Genomic DNA, 16,570 nt, shown 5'->3' on the forward strand with positions numbered 1-16,570 from the left:
GTTTTGGATAGGGGACCTTTTGGTCCGAGGACAGTTTCCCGTACCCGGGGACGTTTTGGAGTGGGGACGTTTTAACTGGTAAGCGAGGGGATAGGAGGGTACCTGTCCTGACGTCATGTTATAAAACAGACCCCCCATCCTGATCTCCCCAACAGGCAATTTTCGAAATTCCCAATGCAATTCCCGAAGTCCCCGCTTAACTCTATCCCAGTCCTGGAAGAGAATTCCCCTCCCAACGACTAAACCAGCTTGTGCAATGAAGCAATGATTTGATAAATCATCACAGTCACAACCAGTCAACATGATCCATGACCAGATGTGGTAGTTCTGTCACAAGATTATGTGGTTGTGTCATCAGGGGGTCGTACTTAGAGGTGTACACGACATCCATTGATAGTTGCAACCTTTGGGACATAAGATAGTGGTGTTCCAATACAGACAGAGACAAAAATATTTTGTAACAACAATTTTTTTATTAATTTCTCATAAACATACAAAATAACGTTCTCTCAATAAGAGCATGGTTACATTGGTGTAAATATTGCACAATCACTGATATGTTGAGACAATGTCCAGACAATGCATTCAATAAAAAAAAATAGTTTTCTGAGATTATTGTAGTAAAATGTTCAAACCACGAGACAAAAGACAAAATTTCAACTCACTGCAGTGCCACCTGTTATCTGTTACCTGAACTGAAATAGACTGATCTGATGAAAAAACCGACCACTTTTTTGCTCTTAGCAAACAGCTTAGAGAAGCTCTCCACACTCGTGACAAAACAATCACGGGTTACCTGGATCTCAGATAAATCGGCATTGTGAAACAAAAATATTACATCAAATTTGTCTGGTCCTAATGTCATTTTGGCTATCATGCTGTACTTTCTGAGGTATTTTTGGCCTCGGTGCAAAGCGCTTTTGAACACAAAAGCTCTGCAGATCACTTTCAATTGACTTAGAATCGATTGCTCACATCAAAAAGTTTCGATACAAAAAAATCAACAAAAAATAGTTCAATAAGTACTAGCAAGTGCCATACACAAATCATCTTAAAAACTTTTGTTCCAAAGCATCTAAAAACCTTCCACGCATCTTGCGCTTGAAAAGATCATACCATTCCAGAATCTTGTGCCTCCTCTCTATCTTTCCTTTCGAACTAAACAAACCTTCCGTTTTAAAAATATCGTACAACTCTGTCCAGTCTTTGATGAAGATCACTGGTGCGCCAAATTCTTTGAGCAAGTGTACAGGTGCATCATGGGAGACTGACGAGTTGCCGCAACGTCCCTTCGTCATGATGTCTTCGATAACAGGCATCGAGCCGACGGACATGGCCTCGTACATTCTGTAGCATTCCGTGTTGTCCCCAGCAGGGTTCAATGTCAGGTCACTTTCAATGAGTCCCTTGATATAGGAATTACGGGTTTCATCTGTCTCACCAGCGGCCCATCTGAAAGTCACAAAGTAATTGACAAAAATTAATTTAGACAGTTCCAAGTTGGCAAAGAAAAGAGGATTTATTCAGTCAAGGCTGTCTAGAGGCAAGTATAAAAATCAAGTTATCTCGAGAGTCCCTGTCAACTAGTGACTCGGACTCTCGGCCAGCAGTCAAACCCCACAGTTGGCAATGGCCACCAACTAGGCATACTCAATTAGAATTTTTTACTTACTTTAATCTGGGTTTGATATAACACTTATGATGTAGCTGGTTTTTCGTCATCATATTCATCAAAACCTCCCGAGAAGTATTTTTGTAAACTGTCGCAACGTAATTGCAAATGTAAGGCCGTGTCGCTTTATAGTTGATCTGGTGCGGCTGGAAGTTTGGGAAATCTCTATACCTGGAATGCAAGTGAAGCAACACTATAAAACATTCGACAGCAGTTTGAACGACAGTTTCAGTGATTCCCCAAGTTTGGTGTTAAACTGCTGACGCAGCGGGTCTGGCCAAAAGTATTCTTTTTTATTTTTATTTTGATTGATCTGTAAAAATGTTACTTACGTAGCAACCCCGAGCGGCCATTGGTAAATATTGTCATTATCGGCCTCTGGAATGTCATAGATGATGAATGCCACATCAACACGTCCACCATTTTTCACCAAATATGGCATGAACCAATCATTATTGCACTTTTCATCGCCGAGCAGAACGACCGCCACGTGACGAAGATGTTTATAATTCGGCAAGTAGTCCAACCACGACTTTGCGTAAGTAATCTTGTCTTTTGTTCGTCCGTTTAGCGCTAGCACCAGATTCTCAACGTTCCATGGCACATTCGATTGAATCACTCCAGGGCCGGTTCTGAACCTGAAAGTGAAGCAAATACAAAAGCCCTGTCACCAATGGTTTTTAAGGGTCGCCGTACTAATATTGAGACTGGGAGGTTGGAGCTAAAATGTAGGGCCAAACCGGAGGAACTGTGGCCTATGATTTGGGCAGTCAGAATTTTGTTGTTTCAGGAAAAAGATTTACTTTTGAGGCCACAACATTGAGGCGTTACACTATTCCTTCACAAGGAATATTCGAGGCATAGCAAAATTACACATCTCTCTAAAATGTATATTTTACCGGTTCCAAATCTTACCTGAATTTGAAATTTCTGTATTGCGTTTCCCCATAACGCCAAATGCCACCCATTTGATCCTTTAAGGTGCTATTCAAGATGTGCTCCCATAAGTAGTTACCTGAAATAAGCAATCAGATGATGTAATTACAACAGTGATCTTCGCCCGGAGCACTCTTCTTTATCACGCTGATGCGTTCGGAATCCCATACAGGGCTTGATGCTCAAGTAATTTGAATCCACAGCAAAGTCTACACTACCAAAAGTGTTATAAAGTGCTGTCTGTCATGATATTGATATGGGCAACAGGGCAAGATGGTTCCATCAGGAACAGTCTTGAAATTCCAATGTTTGAAATGCAGTAAATTCAGAGTTTACGGATGAATTGGGAGCGATTCAGATATCCTATTGCTTAGGTAAATCATGTGGACAGTGTCGTATCAGCACTTTCCACAAGGTTGCCCAAGTCTGGAAGTCTCACCTAAAGCTGCTTTTCCCCAGATTTCAACATCATGAAGTTTTATCTTCGGCGCTTTCCATTTTAACATCGCCTTTTCAAAAGGGATGGCATTCTGATTGTTTTCCAACTCCTGACCCCATGGATTCCACTCTTCGTTGTCATCTGAAAAATAGGGAAAATAATTAATCCCGACAACCTAGCAATAGCATAATGAAAAGGTATGATTAGCAGATTACATTATTATTACGACCCCCCACAATTTCTTTGAAAATAAATTACCTCTATCAGTTGATCTTGAAGGAGGGGATTGAAATGATAAAGCGTCATTACATAGGCAAGGCCTATACTGTATAACTATAAGAACTAAATAAGCCAATTTTTTGATAGGCATACCAGGTAGGCCTATTTAGTCCTCAAAATGGAAGCTGGGAGGAGTTGACGAGTCCCACGTGTGTAGTCATGTGTCAATTGTGTGTGTGTGTGTGAAGGCCTATGCATGCTGTATCATGGTATGCACAGATGCATGCTGGAAATGCATTGGGATTGACATTTTGACTGTTGACTCACCTTCGATATAAGAATTATGCTTCTCCACCACCTTGATTGATTTGTCATTATCACCATACTTTCTTCTGATTAAAAAATAACTACTATAGCATGTCACCAGCATATAACCCGCCAAGAATAAAAGGATAACGGCTCTGAAAGCGGTACACCGGAACCGGACCCAGAATCTTTTCAGTGCCATGCCGTCACTGCAATCACTTGCCACTCTCGATTGCAGAAGAACGCTACTGTACATACCGCTGTACAAAGGAATACAATATAGCCTCACCCTTTACTGGCGCGAGGTTATCACGTGACTTGGACAAAATGTCTGCGGCCATGGAGAGCACGCAAAATGAAAAAGCTGATAAACTTTGCAAAATTGAAGCCACAGTAGTATGTGGTTTTGAAAATGTTGCAGCTGATGAGGTGTTTGAAAAGTTTGGCGTCCGTTCCAGTGTTGATCGGGGACACATCACATTCACTTTGCCCATAAAAGACATCCGAAAGGTAGTGCTTTGTGTCGTGTAGCTTAATAGGCCCTTTGCTAGATACGCCGGTACCACCTGGGGTCGATTCAACAAACCATCTGTACAATAGATCTTCTCAGTAAAAGATGCCAGACAATGGCTCGAGAGACATATGTTTTGGCACTTTTGTGCCGAATTTATAAGTTTTAAAAAAAATGACTGGTGACTGGTGACTGGCGAAATAAAATGACTGGCAGAATATTCACACTCCAGATACACATATCATGTAGTGGTCATATAGTGTTATGAGGTACTCGAGCTGTGGTCATGATCTTGAAACATGAATCTTATCTTGCCATTTATTCTGCTGGACCACGTAATCATCACTGCTCATGTCTGTATACTGTCTGTGGGTACCATGACCAGCCCCTGGCCCCTGGCAGAATAGCATCCAGGGCCGGGTGTACTCCCGGCCAGGTTTTAGGCTAATCTACTTACTGAGTACTGTCCATGGCCATCGATCATCATCACTTTTGTGGCAAGTTACCATAAATCAGATTGTGCCATTTTCTCGCATAATAGGCTGGACCTTGTCTCTCTAGCATTTCCCAAACATGATGTAACAGTGTGAAATAAGCTACTTGTCAAACAACCCCTCAGTCTAGGACTGGTGATGTAGTCCAAGTAGGGTGATGCACAATGTGCAAAGATCAATCTTAGAATGTCACAGATGTCATACTTGTCTTATTGAATATTGTTGTTTATTTTCAGGTCAAATGCCTTCATGCGGTTGAGAATTTGTACGTCTTGATGAACTCCTTTCAATTCAATTTCAGTGGAAAAGAGGTAGGTATATATTATTTTAACTCCAGTACAGTAGCTTGTATATTAAAGTTGTGAAGAGTGAGGGCTGGTTCCCCTCAGTGTTATACCATAGTGTGAGCATCTGAAGAGGCCATGAGGGAGTAGTTTTGCCAAAAACGGCATAAAATTGCGAGACAAATTTGGGCATGGGTGTTTCAGTTTTAAACCAATGTTGTGTGGGGCTTGTTCTTAAAGGCAAGGGAAGCTATGGTGGATGGGCCCCATATTCACTACATCACAATCGATATTTTGAAAGAGATTTGTTCCAAGTTGGTAAAAGAACACTTTAAGTAATTGAAACAGTAAACCAATTTTCAATATTCCAGGGTTCAAAAGAAGATGACATAAAGTTGATCTCCGACACAATACCACACTTAGACTGGGAGACCGGTCTGGCCGTCTGGAAACAGTTTATTCATTTCAAATATGATGTGTCGCCAAAACCAGTCCCAGAGGAGGAACTGGATAGTCTGCAACCGGAAGAATTGCCACCATTTTCCTCAGATTCTGAGGATGAGGAAACCATGGAGATGTCGGACTCTGATGTGCAGGGACAATCAAGTGAAATCATACCTCGTTCTCAGTTCGAAAACCTTGACATCACACTGGGAGATGTCAAATCTAAAAAGCATTCAGAGCTCATAGAGCAAACACTTAATGACTCTGAAAAATCTGACAGTTCAGATTCCAAAGCAGACATTGTGCGAGAAAGTGTTGAGGATGCCAGCAATTCAAAGGAGAAAAAGACGAAAGTGAAAATACCTGTGTTACCGGGTTATCGTGTGACATGCAATCGGACAGGAAACAATCATTCGTTTGCCTCTATGGAAGTTGCTGCAAGTTTTGGGGCTCTTATCAATGATTATTTTCACTGGAATGTGGATTTAACGAATTTTGATATCGAAATACTTTTGAGAGTTGAAGATGATAAAGTAAGAGCTCTTCTCGCTTTGACAAAGAAGAGTTTAGGCAAGAGACATATTTCACAATTTGGTCCGACGTCACTGAAAGCTACCATTGCATATTGCATGTTAAGGTTTGTATTGTTGTTTCGCCATCTTCTGTTTCCGCTTGGGATTTGTAAACGAGCTGAGCTTATGATATTTTAAAAAGACAAGATCATATACAGTTCACATCAGCAGTTAATTATAGGCAGTATTCCTCTGGCATACCTGTAGAAAACTCAACAGAGAAGCATTTCGTCTTTTCTTAAAAATTTCAGGATGTGTAACATAAAGGATGGAGATGTTGTGTGTGATCCCATGTGTGGCGGGGGAAGTATACCAATAGAGGTGAGTTTGTGCAACAATACACAATGCCGCAATGCAATTATTTATTATGCATGCAAGTGTGCTGAAATTTGGAAGTTGTAGTATATGTATATCTGTCTACACAATGGCTTTGTTGAAATTTACATTCGGCTCGTATTTACATAGAAATTTTCTAATTTCATTTCAATTTTCAAAATTTTTAACAGAGTTGGTCATTATTGTTATGATGACTTTAAAGGAGGAGACATTTTTAATGGTATGTGAGGTTTTGTTTTTATCTTTTTAGGGGGCCGTTAGTTGGCCAAATGCCCACCACATCTGCGGTGACATACACAAATTAGCGTGGCCAAGAACACTTGGAAATATTGACTTCTTGAATAAGAAAAGATTACGAAACGGAAGGTAAGACAGGCAGTGATGCTATTCAAATGAAAGACTAGTTGCTGTAGTGAGATGGGGACTTGGAATTTATTCAAAAAATATCTGAATTTACTCGAGTGAGCTAGTCTGGCATTTAAAGGGATATGCCGTTCATTTATAGTAATGGGTCAGGAAAATAGAAACCTCACACTTCGCGCTATCACAAGGTATTGCATTGATGTGGTGAGAAGTCACAACAATTTTGTCTGAGTTTTGGCGCATGCCCTATTAGAAGTTAGTGCCACCTTTTGGGATGCCAATACCCTATTGGGGAAACTTATTTCAAGTAAACTGATTTGTCATTACAGGCTGCCAGTAAAAGTTGATGTCTTCCAATGGGATACGACCAACCTTCCACTAAAGGATGACTCTGTTGATGTCATGGCGATTGACATGGTATGCTAGTTTTTAATCTGAGTCTTAAAAGTATTTAAAGAGGAAAAGGAATTCTGTTTATCTTTGTTTTTATTGTCTATTCCCAACATTGGTGGTCCATGCTTCTTATCAAATTCGAGTTTTTTGTGGCTGGAAGCTAGCTGACCTAGTATGAGGATGTACTTAGACAACTCACCAGTACCTGAAATTTAGGTCACTGATAAAGAGTCCAAAGTGTCTCTTTAGTGAAGTGTATCATGAAGTGTTATTGCCTTTGTTTTTCGCACTAATGTAGTATGTCACATAATTTTACTCTGCATGTATCATTGTGGTAACGAAATCTTCTTATTTTCTTTTTTAGCCTTTTGGAAAAAAGTGAGTGGGCTTTATGACTTCCTTCAGCCCTCTGTTGTACCTTGTATTCTTTTGTTTTTCTCAAAATTTGATCTGTATGTTGGAGTCAACTTGTTTCTAAGATGCATTTACATTAAAAGTTGTTTTGACAAGTCCTCGCAAGCCATTTATCTCTGGAACTAGTCAATTAGGGAGCTACCGGGATTCACAAGAGCACAGCAAGTTCAAAATCATCATTGCTTGAAACAACATTTCTTTTTGCAGGAGTGGTTCCAAATTTGACAATCGGCGATTGTATCCTGCCGTGCTGTCTGAACTAGCGAGAGTGACCAAGCGATCAACTGGGCGGGCGTGTCTGTTGACATTTGATAAGAGGACCATGACTAAGGTGCGTACATCCTTCTCCTACTGCTCAGCAGACACTATGGATTGGCGCCAAATAAAGTTGCCCGTTAACGGGTGGATCCAGGATTTTGATAAAGAGGGCGTGCATGCACTGATCAAGATTCCTGGTCTGTTCTAAAATTTCGTGGTCAATTTCAAAGATTTTTCATGAATAAGGTGAGGGGGTGTGCGTCAAGACACCTTGATCAGAGACTCCACAACGCAATGTCTACTGGTCTATAAAAACTACAAGAATCTCACTCCTGCTGATAAATATTGCAAAGATTTGTCTTAAATCTAGTCAACATGATTCCTTTTGCAGACACTTAGCTTGATGCAGTCCGTCTGGCGTTGGGTAAAGACTGTTGGCATTAACATGGGGGGCCTCAACACAGGTGTCTTCCTGCTGACAAGGACTTCGAAGACCTTGGAAACCCCGCTGACCACTACTGACCGTACCGGTGGAAAAAAACAGAAGACAAAGAATGCGGCTGTTACAGATGGGAAAGAAACTGAAGTATCGAAAAAAGAATCGAATCCGCAATAGAATGATATTATGTGTTATCGTGGAAAAACTTTGGGGTAGTTTGGGGTATGCCCCTTCGTGCATCAAACTCAGAATCCAATTGGGGAATGCTGACCTGAGATTGCTGCAAGGAATATGGTTATACTAACTTGAACACATCTTGAATTTGGGACAGGTGACATTTCAGCCAGCTGTGTCCCAGTAGAGGATGTCACGTTATATCCACATGATGTGATGTAATTCAGTTTAAAGACAAGGAATAATATCTTCACAACAACCCAGGAGACAAATAGGTACACTTGTTTTTTATAGCTACAGGTTTTAAACGAAGAAACACTTACATGTACATGTAAGACTATCTCAAACAATGTATCAACTATTGTAGGACTATGGAAAATGTTTTAATGAATAAAGAATAAACGGATAAATGCTGTGCTGTTATCATTTTGAATCCTACAAAGCGTTCAGTTTGGCAGGATAAGTTCACCTAATGTGGCCATACTAGTATCTGATGTTGCCATACTCTGACCACATCATAACACAAAGAAGTAAACATTTATAACCAAAGACATCGTCACAACCACTATTTTGACAGTAATATACATGGCACACACTGAAACAACCACGCCATGAAGGCAAAACGGGCCAGTGTCACATCCTGGTCAGTCCTCTACTGAAACAAGAACATTGCTATGAGGACATTGTCACAACCAGCAAGATAAATGCTTTGCTGAAAGGGTCAGGAAATTCGCCTCCGGGTGACTAAACGAGGCTGGTCCACTGCATCCGGAGTGTAATCACCAGGCGCAGTATGCGCCAATGCCATCTGATGGGGCAAGTTGGTAACAATCTAAGAGGAGGGGGGCGTCTCATAGTTGCTTACGCTACACAAAAATCCCCCCCCCCCCCCAAAAAAACGAGAGTCAACAATTGAACTTTTGAGATATGTTGAATTTTGCACAAATCAGCGAAAAAAGCAGCAACTGGCACTGGACGGCATTTAACACGGGGCCGACATCCCAAGTTCATTGTATGGCGATGGCGTAGTTTCTTTCATGAAGTAATTTAGTTCTGAACTACGCCATCGCCATCTTCAGGGCACGGTAGGAACTGAAAAGACCGTTTGGTCTTTCAATTTCTTCTTTGCCCTGAAGATGGCGATGGCGTAGTTCTTTCATGAAGTCCATGAGAGTCCGATAACCAGCTCAAAGAGGGGGATTTGGGCCACAAGATCTACGTGGTTCGGCGCTGAAGGCGTTAAAATGCGTTTCCTATGTGATTTCATGAGGACAACCCATTTGTGTCGTATATCACTTGAAACGCCCGATTCCCCTGATTCTGCAGGATGTAAAATCGGGCATTTTATTTCTTTGATAAATAAATCATAAGCGTCGCATTTGCTCCTAGCTCTGTTCACCATCCCAAACGGCAATATTGTCAATTGAGCCGGACAATCAGGGAAACCCCAAATGTTATACATTTCTTCCTGTATAATTCGTATAGTGACCATTCTCCCGTGAAAGACAGTTGCTAACGCTACACAAAAATTAAAAAAATTGAGGGTCAACCATTGAACTTTTGAGATATGTTGAATTTTGCACAAATCAGCGAAAAACGCATTTATAACCGAAGACATTGTCACAACCACTAGTTGTCTAAAGTTCAACTGACGTCACAGACTTGTCGAAATCTGATTGGCCGAAAGTACACAATGCTTTGCTTGAAAGGGTCAGGCAATTCGCCTCCCGGGCGACTAAACGAGGCCGATCTACTGCATCCGGAGTGTAATCACCAGGCGCAGCGGACCGGCCTCGCCAATGCCATCTGATGGGACAAGTTGGTACCAATCTAAGAGGAGGGGGGCGTCTCATAGGCCTTGCCGACTTGGGGAGCAGTGAATGTCAATCAAAAGTGTCCTCCTTTCACGTTCAATTGTCACATCGTCCCAGAGATGAGGGGGGGGGGGTCAAAATTTAATGGCAATTCCCGTAATAGGGGGTACAAGCAATGGCCCCCTTAATCGCGGAGTGGGGGGGGGGGGGTTTACGGGTGACGTTTTCAAGAATGGGAAGACCACCCAATAAGTGATATCATACTCCCCAGTGATATCATACTCTGTAGGGACGCTCCCAGCAGTTTGAAAGTCCTGTGAATGTATTAGTGTCTTTTTCTCTCAAGGAGCTGTATTGGATACTGTGAGGTGTCACATCCTTCGAACTAAAGGGACACAGCTCATGTGCCCTTATCAAATAGCACTTCAGGTTAGTTGTCTCGTATCAGGTACCACCCAAGAAGTACTCGAGTAGTGTTTGAGGAGATGACATGAATAAACACCAGCAAATGCTTCGTCTTCAAGTGACGATTGCGGTTTACCAGTTACTCTAAGCACGGGTTACTCTGGGCAGAGATGGGGTGTCAGTGTCTCTCTCAAGAGCGTACAGCGGACTTTCTGCATGATACCTCATCCAATACTAAAGAGACAGGGCTTTTAGCACCTCTGTAGGGATAACCATACATCGTAAGGATAGGATACAACACAAGTTTGAATGTCCTGGAATAATTCGCGTCTCTTTAGGAGACTAAATCGGACGCTCTGTAATGTCACATCTTTTAAAACTCCAGGGACACGGATACACACATTGAGCGCCAGTTATTTTCCGTGAGCAGTCAGTAAATTTTTTTATCCTGGCAGATTTCGCAAGCCCTCACGAGCGAAGATGTATGAAGGATGGTCTGTGGTGTCATGAAATCCTGCTTAAGTTCAGTTACGCGATATTCGTAAATCGGCTCAATCATGGATACCATGATGACTATACAGATATAGGAAACCAGACAGAGCTCTTCAGAACTGTCGTCAGACGTTGGTCTCCGCAAGGCTTGGAAAAACTGTCTCTTCTTCTCGATCGTCAACTGCTTACATACAAGTTGGCTATCTCATTCGGGGTTGAAACGGGATGCAAATTAAGTTACGGTACAGACTCTGGGCTATTTCGTCCCTGACCGCAGGCGTGGGGTATTTTTGGTGAAGAAGGTGCACTCTCACTTTTCGAGACTGTCCCCCACGCTGAGAGACCGAAGGACAAGAGACAACGGCTGATGAAAGGTCATTCTGGATTGAAACGGGATGCAAATTAAGATACGGTACAGACTCTGGACTATTTGGTCCCTGTCCGCAGACATGAGGTATTTTGGTGAGGAAGGTGCATTTGGTGTCGTTTGGTAAGTGCATAAATCTAACTTTTCGAGAGTGTCCCCCACGCTGAGAGACCGAAGGACAAGAGACAAAGCCTGATGATATGGCAACTTTTATTGGGCAAGTATATAATATATACTACAAAACTTGGAATTAGTGGCCGTTATGCGGAATCAGAAAAAGCTATTTGGCAAGTACATGCATGTGAATAATGCAAAACTTGGAATACAAGAACACAACGTTGATATTGCTGACGCCGCTTGAGCCGCTTGAGCAAGCGTGTCAAGGGATCAGATGTTGGGTCAGTGCGCATGCGGGGCATGGGATGGAGGGTGGTGCACTGTGAGTGTTGATAAGGATGGGGGGGGGGGGGCAAAGGCAAATGACAATGACAATAGCATAATAACAATTGAACAATGAACAAGTGTAAGTAACCGTGACCGCTTTCAATGTGACAAGAACTGATTGCTGACCAAAACAATGACATATTCTGTTAACACCAATGGAGCATTCTCTTGTACTGTATTTTAGCCCCAAACCGCCCAATCAAAATGGTGTCGAGACTCGATTGACGTTTATTGTCTTCAAGAGGAAATTGATCTCAAAACTGATATGGGCCTATAGTATAAATAAATAATATCCTACCTAAAATATAGGCCTTCTGTTAAATTAGGCCTGCCTTAAGAAAAAAGAAAGAAAACCTACAACCAATTCCTCTTGAAAACAAATATGTCAATAAGGCTCATCCATGCATCATTTGAGTAAAACAATGTAGAAACACATTTTTGCTGTGATCAAGAAATAGCTCCATTGTTGTAATGTTGCACTTCTTGTGCTGTGAAATAGCTCAGATACGGTAAATGGATTGCCAAATTGAAAACGGAACAAGAAATAGCAATATTCTGGATACATGAAGTGCTATTGATTTCAGGGTCGAAAACAGGTGAATGTCAACCCATTCTGAGCCAACAGCATGAATTACAACAAGAAAAGGGTCAATTCCGTTGGGAACTGCTGTTCCCTGATCATGGCTCTTGACTACTGGCCTGGAATAGAAAGGGAAGATTTAGATACCAAGAAACATTGAAATATACAATTTAAGAAATTGAAGTATTTGTTCATTTTTCATGACATTTAAAAAAAAATCTATTATAGCATATCAGTTATAATTTTGTCTCTATACACATGTTTATGTCTGTGACAGCCTCATTGGCACTAATAAGATGAATCAATTAAATTGAATTGTCTGGCAATGGTGGTCAACCTGCCTCGGGTTTGTCCCAATATCAGTCACATTATGACGGACCTAAAGCCTCATTTCATCAACTGTAGCCAGCTTATCGAATTTTATCTCATTTACCTCAATTGTGTTCCACAAATCTGGCATCCTGAATATTTATCTCTCAGAAGTGGCCTCGGTCGCGTTGGCTCGATTCTAGGGACGGGACAGCGAAACCACACGAGATGGAGCAATCCACCTGAAAAGATTGGAGACAATTCGAATGCTGCTTCAGTGAACAATGGGCGATCTGTTCAGGAGACGTCTTTCAAATCGCCCATTGTTTCATAAACGAGAGCTGGACAGACAGTTCCAGCTACTCTTCGCAGATTTCCTTCTTCCAATGCATACATCGCGTTTTGTCTCGACCACACTTGCATAGCTATTTACTTTAAGGTCACGTGCAGGTCTTATAGGTAATTGCTGGGGTGAAACTTGGTACTGCGGGACAGACTTACATGTCCACAAAACGCAATGTCACTGCTGGACTGATTTACAAGTCCACAAAACGCAGAATCGGACATGGACATCATTACCCCAGCAAGAACCAAATGTAACCCCACTAATAGGGCCGTTTATAATGTTTAAGACATGTTTATACAATAACAATGCTGAAGCTATTGCCTGCAGTGACCTTGCTAATGATTTTTATGTGGGAGGGGCCAGGGACCGTGACTATTGATAAAGTCCTCAAGATATTATATTCGTCAACAATGGGGCACAGACTTTCAGATATTTTCGTGACTGACCTATATTACCAGTGCAGTCCAATATATATTTATTTTTTTTGACTGACCTCTATTACCAGTACAGTCCAATATATATTTCTTTTTTTTGACTGACCTCTATTACCAGTACAGTCCAATATCATTCTATTCTTCGTGACCGACCTATATTACCAGTACAGTCCAATATATATTTCATTTTTCGTGACTGACCTTTATTACCAGTACAGTCCAATATCATTCTTTTCTTCGTGAATGACCTATATTACCAGTACAGTCCAATATATATTTTATTATTCGTGACTGACCTATATTACCAGTACAGTCCAAAGATACTATTTAGTCTGTATATTATTCTAGGGCTGGGGTGGGGGATGGGGAAATTCTCCAGTGACAAACTTTTTGATTGTCATTCTGGTAAAAAAACACACGTCCAAAGAAGAAATTTATTCTCATAACTTTTAACAATGCTCGAAAAAAACTTTTAAAATGTTCATGTGGCGAGTCGCGACATGTACCGACTATACCTGTGGATCTAAATATATATATCATCATTGAAATCCTCAGAGAAATTAAACTAAGACAAAAAAGGGTTCCATGCCCTTGGTTTCCATGTACCGCGAACGATGCTAACGATAGGATTTAGCTGACAGGATTTGGCCACATAAACCCCTCCCTGTCCAGAAGACGCGGGGGTCGTCAGATCAATTTGAAACCGCCATGGACATCACTTCTTCCCCCTCACAAGTCGGTCGCGATGACCTCCATGTGCAAACCATTTTGGCTGTGGATGCCCTGGTAACCCATGTCGCCTAACCAGACATAGCGCGCTGCCTGACTAGAAGTTACCGCCTCTGAGACCCAGGGTTGAGACACTGGGGTCTGCCCCTAGCTGACAGGTGGCTGGAGATCCATATCATAGAGCATACCAACCGTACATAACCGGCTGGACTGGTACACCCTATCAGGCTCAGACTCCCCAACGGAGTCTATTGAGCGCAGCCGCAGCGCCAGTTAATATGGATGGATTTACGTCGTCAAATAACTGTCGACCTGATGAGCATTCGTTCACGGTACATAGAGTTTATCGGGGTTGGGGGCGAAGAGACAAGACCAGGAACTCCTATGGGGTCGCGGGCGCAATGCAACCCGAGGAACGAGATGCACCCAAAGTACAAACTCGAAAATAACTGGCTCATCCTTCGCCATAGGTGTCAAGTATGTACCACTTATACAGACAGGCGTCATTAACGTTGGGTAACACCTCACAAGGAGTAATACCAAGCATTTTCAAGACCTCATATTTAGCGAAAAGGTGTGACAACAATGATAATATATCAGATCCAATACCAGTCCCTTGACCAAACCCAACCATTTCTTGAAGGTTCAAAGGACGTCGGGGCTTCTGAAAGAAAAACGCATTGGCCATGACCGCTACGGTAGATAGATCGAAGTGATAGATGGGCTAACTATCTGAAACGGGTAGCAATTTTTTTCCTGAACCATTTGGGCACCATAGTGTACATTTGTACAGGGACTTTCAGCCAATCAGATTTCGACAAATACATGACGTCAGAAGTCTTAGAAACTTTACAGTTGGTAGAGCGCTCGTCAGAAATGGCAGAATACGATGTTCGATCCAAAGGTCGTGAGTTCGAATCCGGTTGTGGACAACATTTTTCTTTTTCTTTTTTACTCTTTATATTTTATTTTTATAACGCGTTTCTTTTCCCTTGAAAGGAAAATTTTTTCGCGGGCGGGCGATCAAGCAGGCGCATACAGTTAGATATTAAAATGGTAACAAAATGGCCGAAATTTATCTTCGCACACCATCTTTATACTTGTATAGGAGCTATAGGTAAAACTCAATGTTGACGAGATTATCAATGCTCCCGAAAGAGATTTTAAGTAGCCTAAGTCTTTTGTTTGCTGCTGGTTTGCTGCGGCTTTCAGCAGCTTCCTACCGACGGCACAAGGATATCTTTGAAAGCCACCACGTGACCGCAGGGCCAATGCATTGGTGTCATTATTCACATTTATAATCTTCGTGACCACGCGAAAACATACTTAAAGCTGACATGCATGCATAAAAACCCAAACGACTAAGATAGAAAACACAAACGCCCGACCACCAAAAGACAAGCTGCACTTGAAACATGATAGACACCCAGCGACAGGTCTCACTTGACTGCACAAACACAATTTCATTGACGAGACAGGTCACAGAGAAATAAAAAAATATTCTTCGAGCGGGTTCGAACTCGGAACCCTCGCCACTTCATCCTTTCCGTTTTTTCCTAATTTGGCCGTTAGGGTTTTTATGCATGCATGTCAGCTTTAAAGGGACAACCTGGGCGTCGGATTTCCCTGGCCAGGAGGATAACTCTGCTTGTCACCATGCGCCGCCACTTATCTCAAATAAAGATTTTCGCCAGTGTGCGAGGCAGTTTTGGACATGACCTGTGAAATTCAGGCAGGCACCCAGTTTTTGTGCACTGTTTATTGCAGTTCAATGATGTATTTCAATTTTCCTGTTTGGACTGAGAAGTCACGGTTTTACTGAAAGCCATTTTTGTAGGAAAAACCACCATATCTCATGCCGTTCCTTTCAAAGGTCAGCTGAGCCGATTGTGGAAATATTCAGAACAGCAGTGGCGGATTTAGGGGTCCGGCATGAGTCATCCCTCTTTGATATTTTAGGGCACCTCTCCTCAAGAACCCTCCCCCTCATTTTCAGGATTGCACCTTCGGCTCTATCATGAGTTCTCATTGGTGGGGCAGCGCCCCCCCCGCTTCTTTCCCAAATTTCTGGATCCGCCACTGCTGCAGAGATGAGAAGTTTCAAAAGAATACATGTATGTGCGATCAAGGAAGTTTCGATAGAGAAAAATAACTCACCATGGTGGTGTTCACGTCGTATCTTGTGATAAACCGGTTGGGCAGCATTGGGTGTGCAAGACAGGACAACGTGTCTGGCGTCTGCAAGAAATGAAAATGAAAAGATAAGATAAGATTGTACATTGTATCAGAGAGTAGACGCAAAATTTGTGGAGAAAAATTTGTGGAGAAATCAGGCTGAACTCACCAATGTTGAACCAGTGCTTCGACTTGGCGTCGACACAACTGAACGCTTGTGT

General features: G+C 42.0%; 2 protein-coding genes across 2 annotated transcripts; one reads left to right on the plus strand and one right to left on the minus strand.

Annotated features, from left to right (window-relative positions):
- Window positions 1-433: 433 nt before the first annotated feature.
- Window positions 434-3,782, minus strand: LOC135491534 (ribitol-5-phosphate xylosyltransferase 1-like). Its single transcript, XM_064777500.1, has 6 exons — window positions 3,594-3,782; window positions 3,048-3,188; window positions 2,588-2,687; window positions 2,005-2,310; window positions 1,673-1,843; window positions 434-1,452 (listed from the first exon to the last, which is right to left on the minus strand). Exons 1-6 carry the CDS (start codon window positions 3,772-3,774, stop codon window positions 1,047-1,049), a joined length of 1,305 nt encoding a protein of 434 aa, XP_064633570.1. The 5' UTR covers window positions 3,775-3,782; the 3' UTR covers window positions 434-1,046.
- Window positions 3,783-3,792: 10 nt separating this feature from the next.
- Window positions 3,793-8,656, plus strand: LOC135491535 (tRNA (guanine(6)-N2)-methyltransferase THUMP3-like). The gene is made up of 9 exons (XM_064777501.1): window positions 3,793-4,082; window positions 4,814-4,888; window positions 5,233-5,942; window positions 6,129-6,198; window positions 6,464-6,579; window positions 6,906-6,993; window positions 7,334-7,347; window positions 7,591-7,714; window positions 8,033-8,656. The coding sequence occupies exons 1-9, from the start codon at window positions 3,900-3,902 to the stop codon at window positions 8,255-8,257; spliced, it is 1,605 nt and encodes a 534-aa protein (XP_064633571.1). The 5' UTR covers window positions 3,793-3,899; the 3' UTR covers window positions 8,258-8,656.
- The last annotated feature ends 7,914 nt before the right edge of the window (window positions 8,657-16,570 follow it).

Source organism: Lineus longissimus, chromosome 7 (genome assembly GCF_910592395.1).
Source record: "Lineus longissimus chromosome 7, tnLinLong1.2, whole genome shotgun sequence".
In the NCBI taxonomy this organism is placed as follows: Eukaryota; Metazoa; Nemertea; class Pilidiophora; order Heteronemertea; family Lineidae; genus Lineus; species Lineus longissimus.

Excerpts from the sequence above, each read along its gene's own strand:
- LOC135491534 (XM_064777500.1), bottom strand. The coding sequence starts at position 3,774 with ATGGCACTGAAAAGATTCTGGGTCCGGTTCCGGTGTACCGCTTTCAGA. Across the intron at positions 2,688-3,047 it reads CTGGGGAAAAGCAGCTTTAG|GTAACTACTTATGGGAGCAC; the intron begins GTGAGACTTCCA and ends TGCTTATTTCAG. Across the intron at positions 1,453-1,672 it reads TATATCAAACCCAGATTAAA|ATGGGCCGCTGGTGAGACAG; the intron begins GTAAGTAAAAAA and ends TGTGACTTTCAG.
- LOC135491535 (XM_064777501.1), top strand. The coding sequence starts at position 3,900 with ATGTCTGCGGCCATGGAGAGCACGCAAAATGAAAAAGCTGATAAACTT. Across the intron at positions 4,889-5,232 it reads TCAATTTCAGTGGAAAAGAG|GGTTCAAAAGAAGATGACAT; the intron begins GTAGGTATATAT and ends TCAATATTCCAG. Across the intron at positions 5,943-6,128 it reads ATTGCATATTGCATGTTAAG|GATGTGTAACATAAAGGATG; the intron begins GTTTGTATTGTT and ends TAAAAATTTCAG.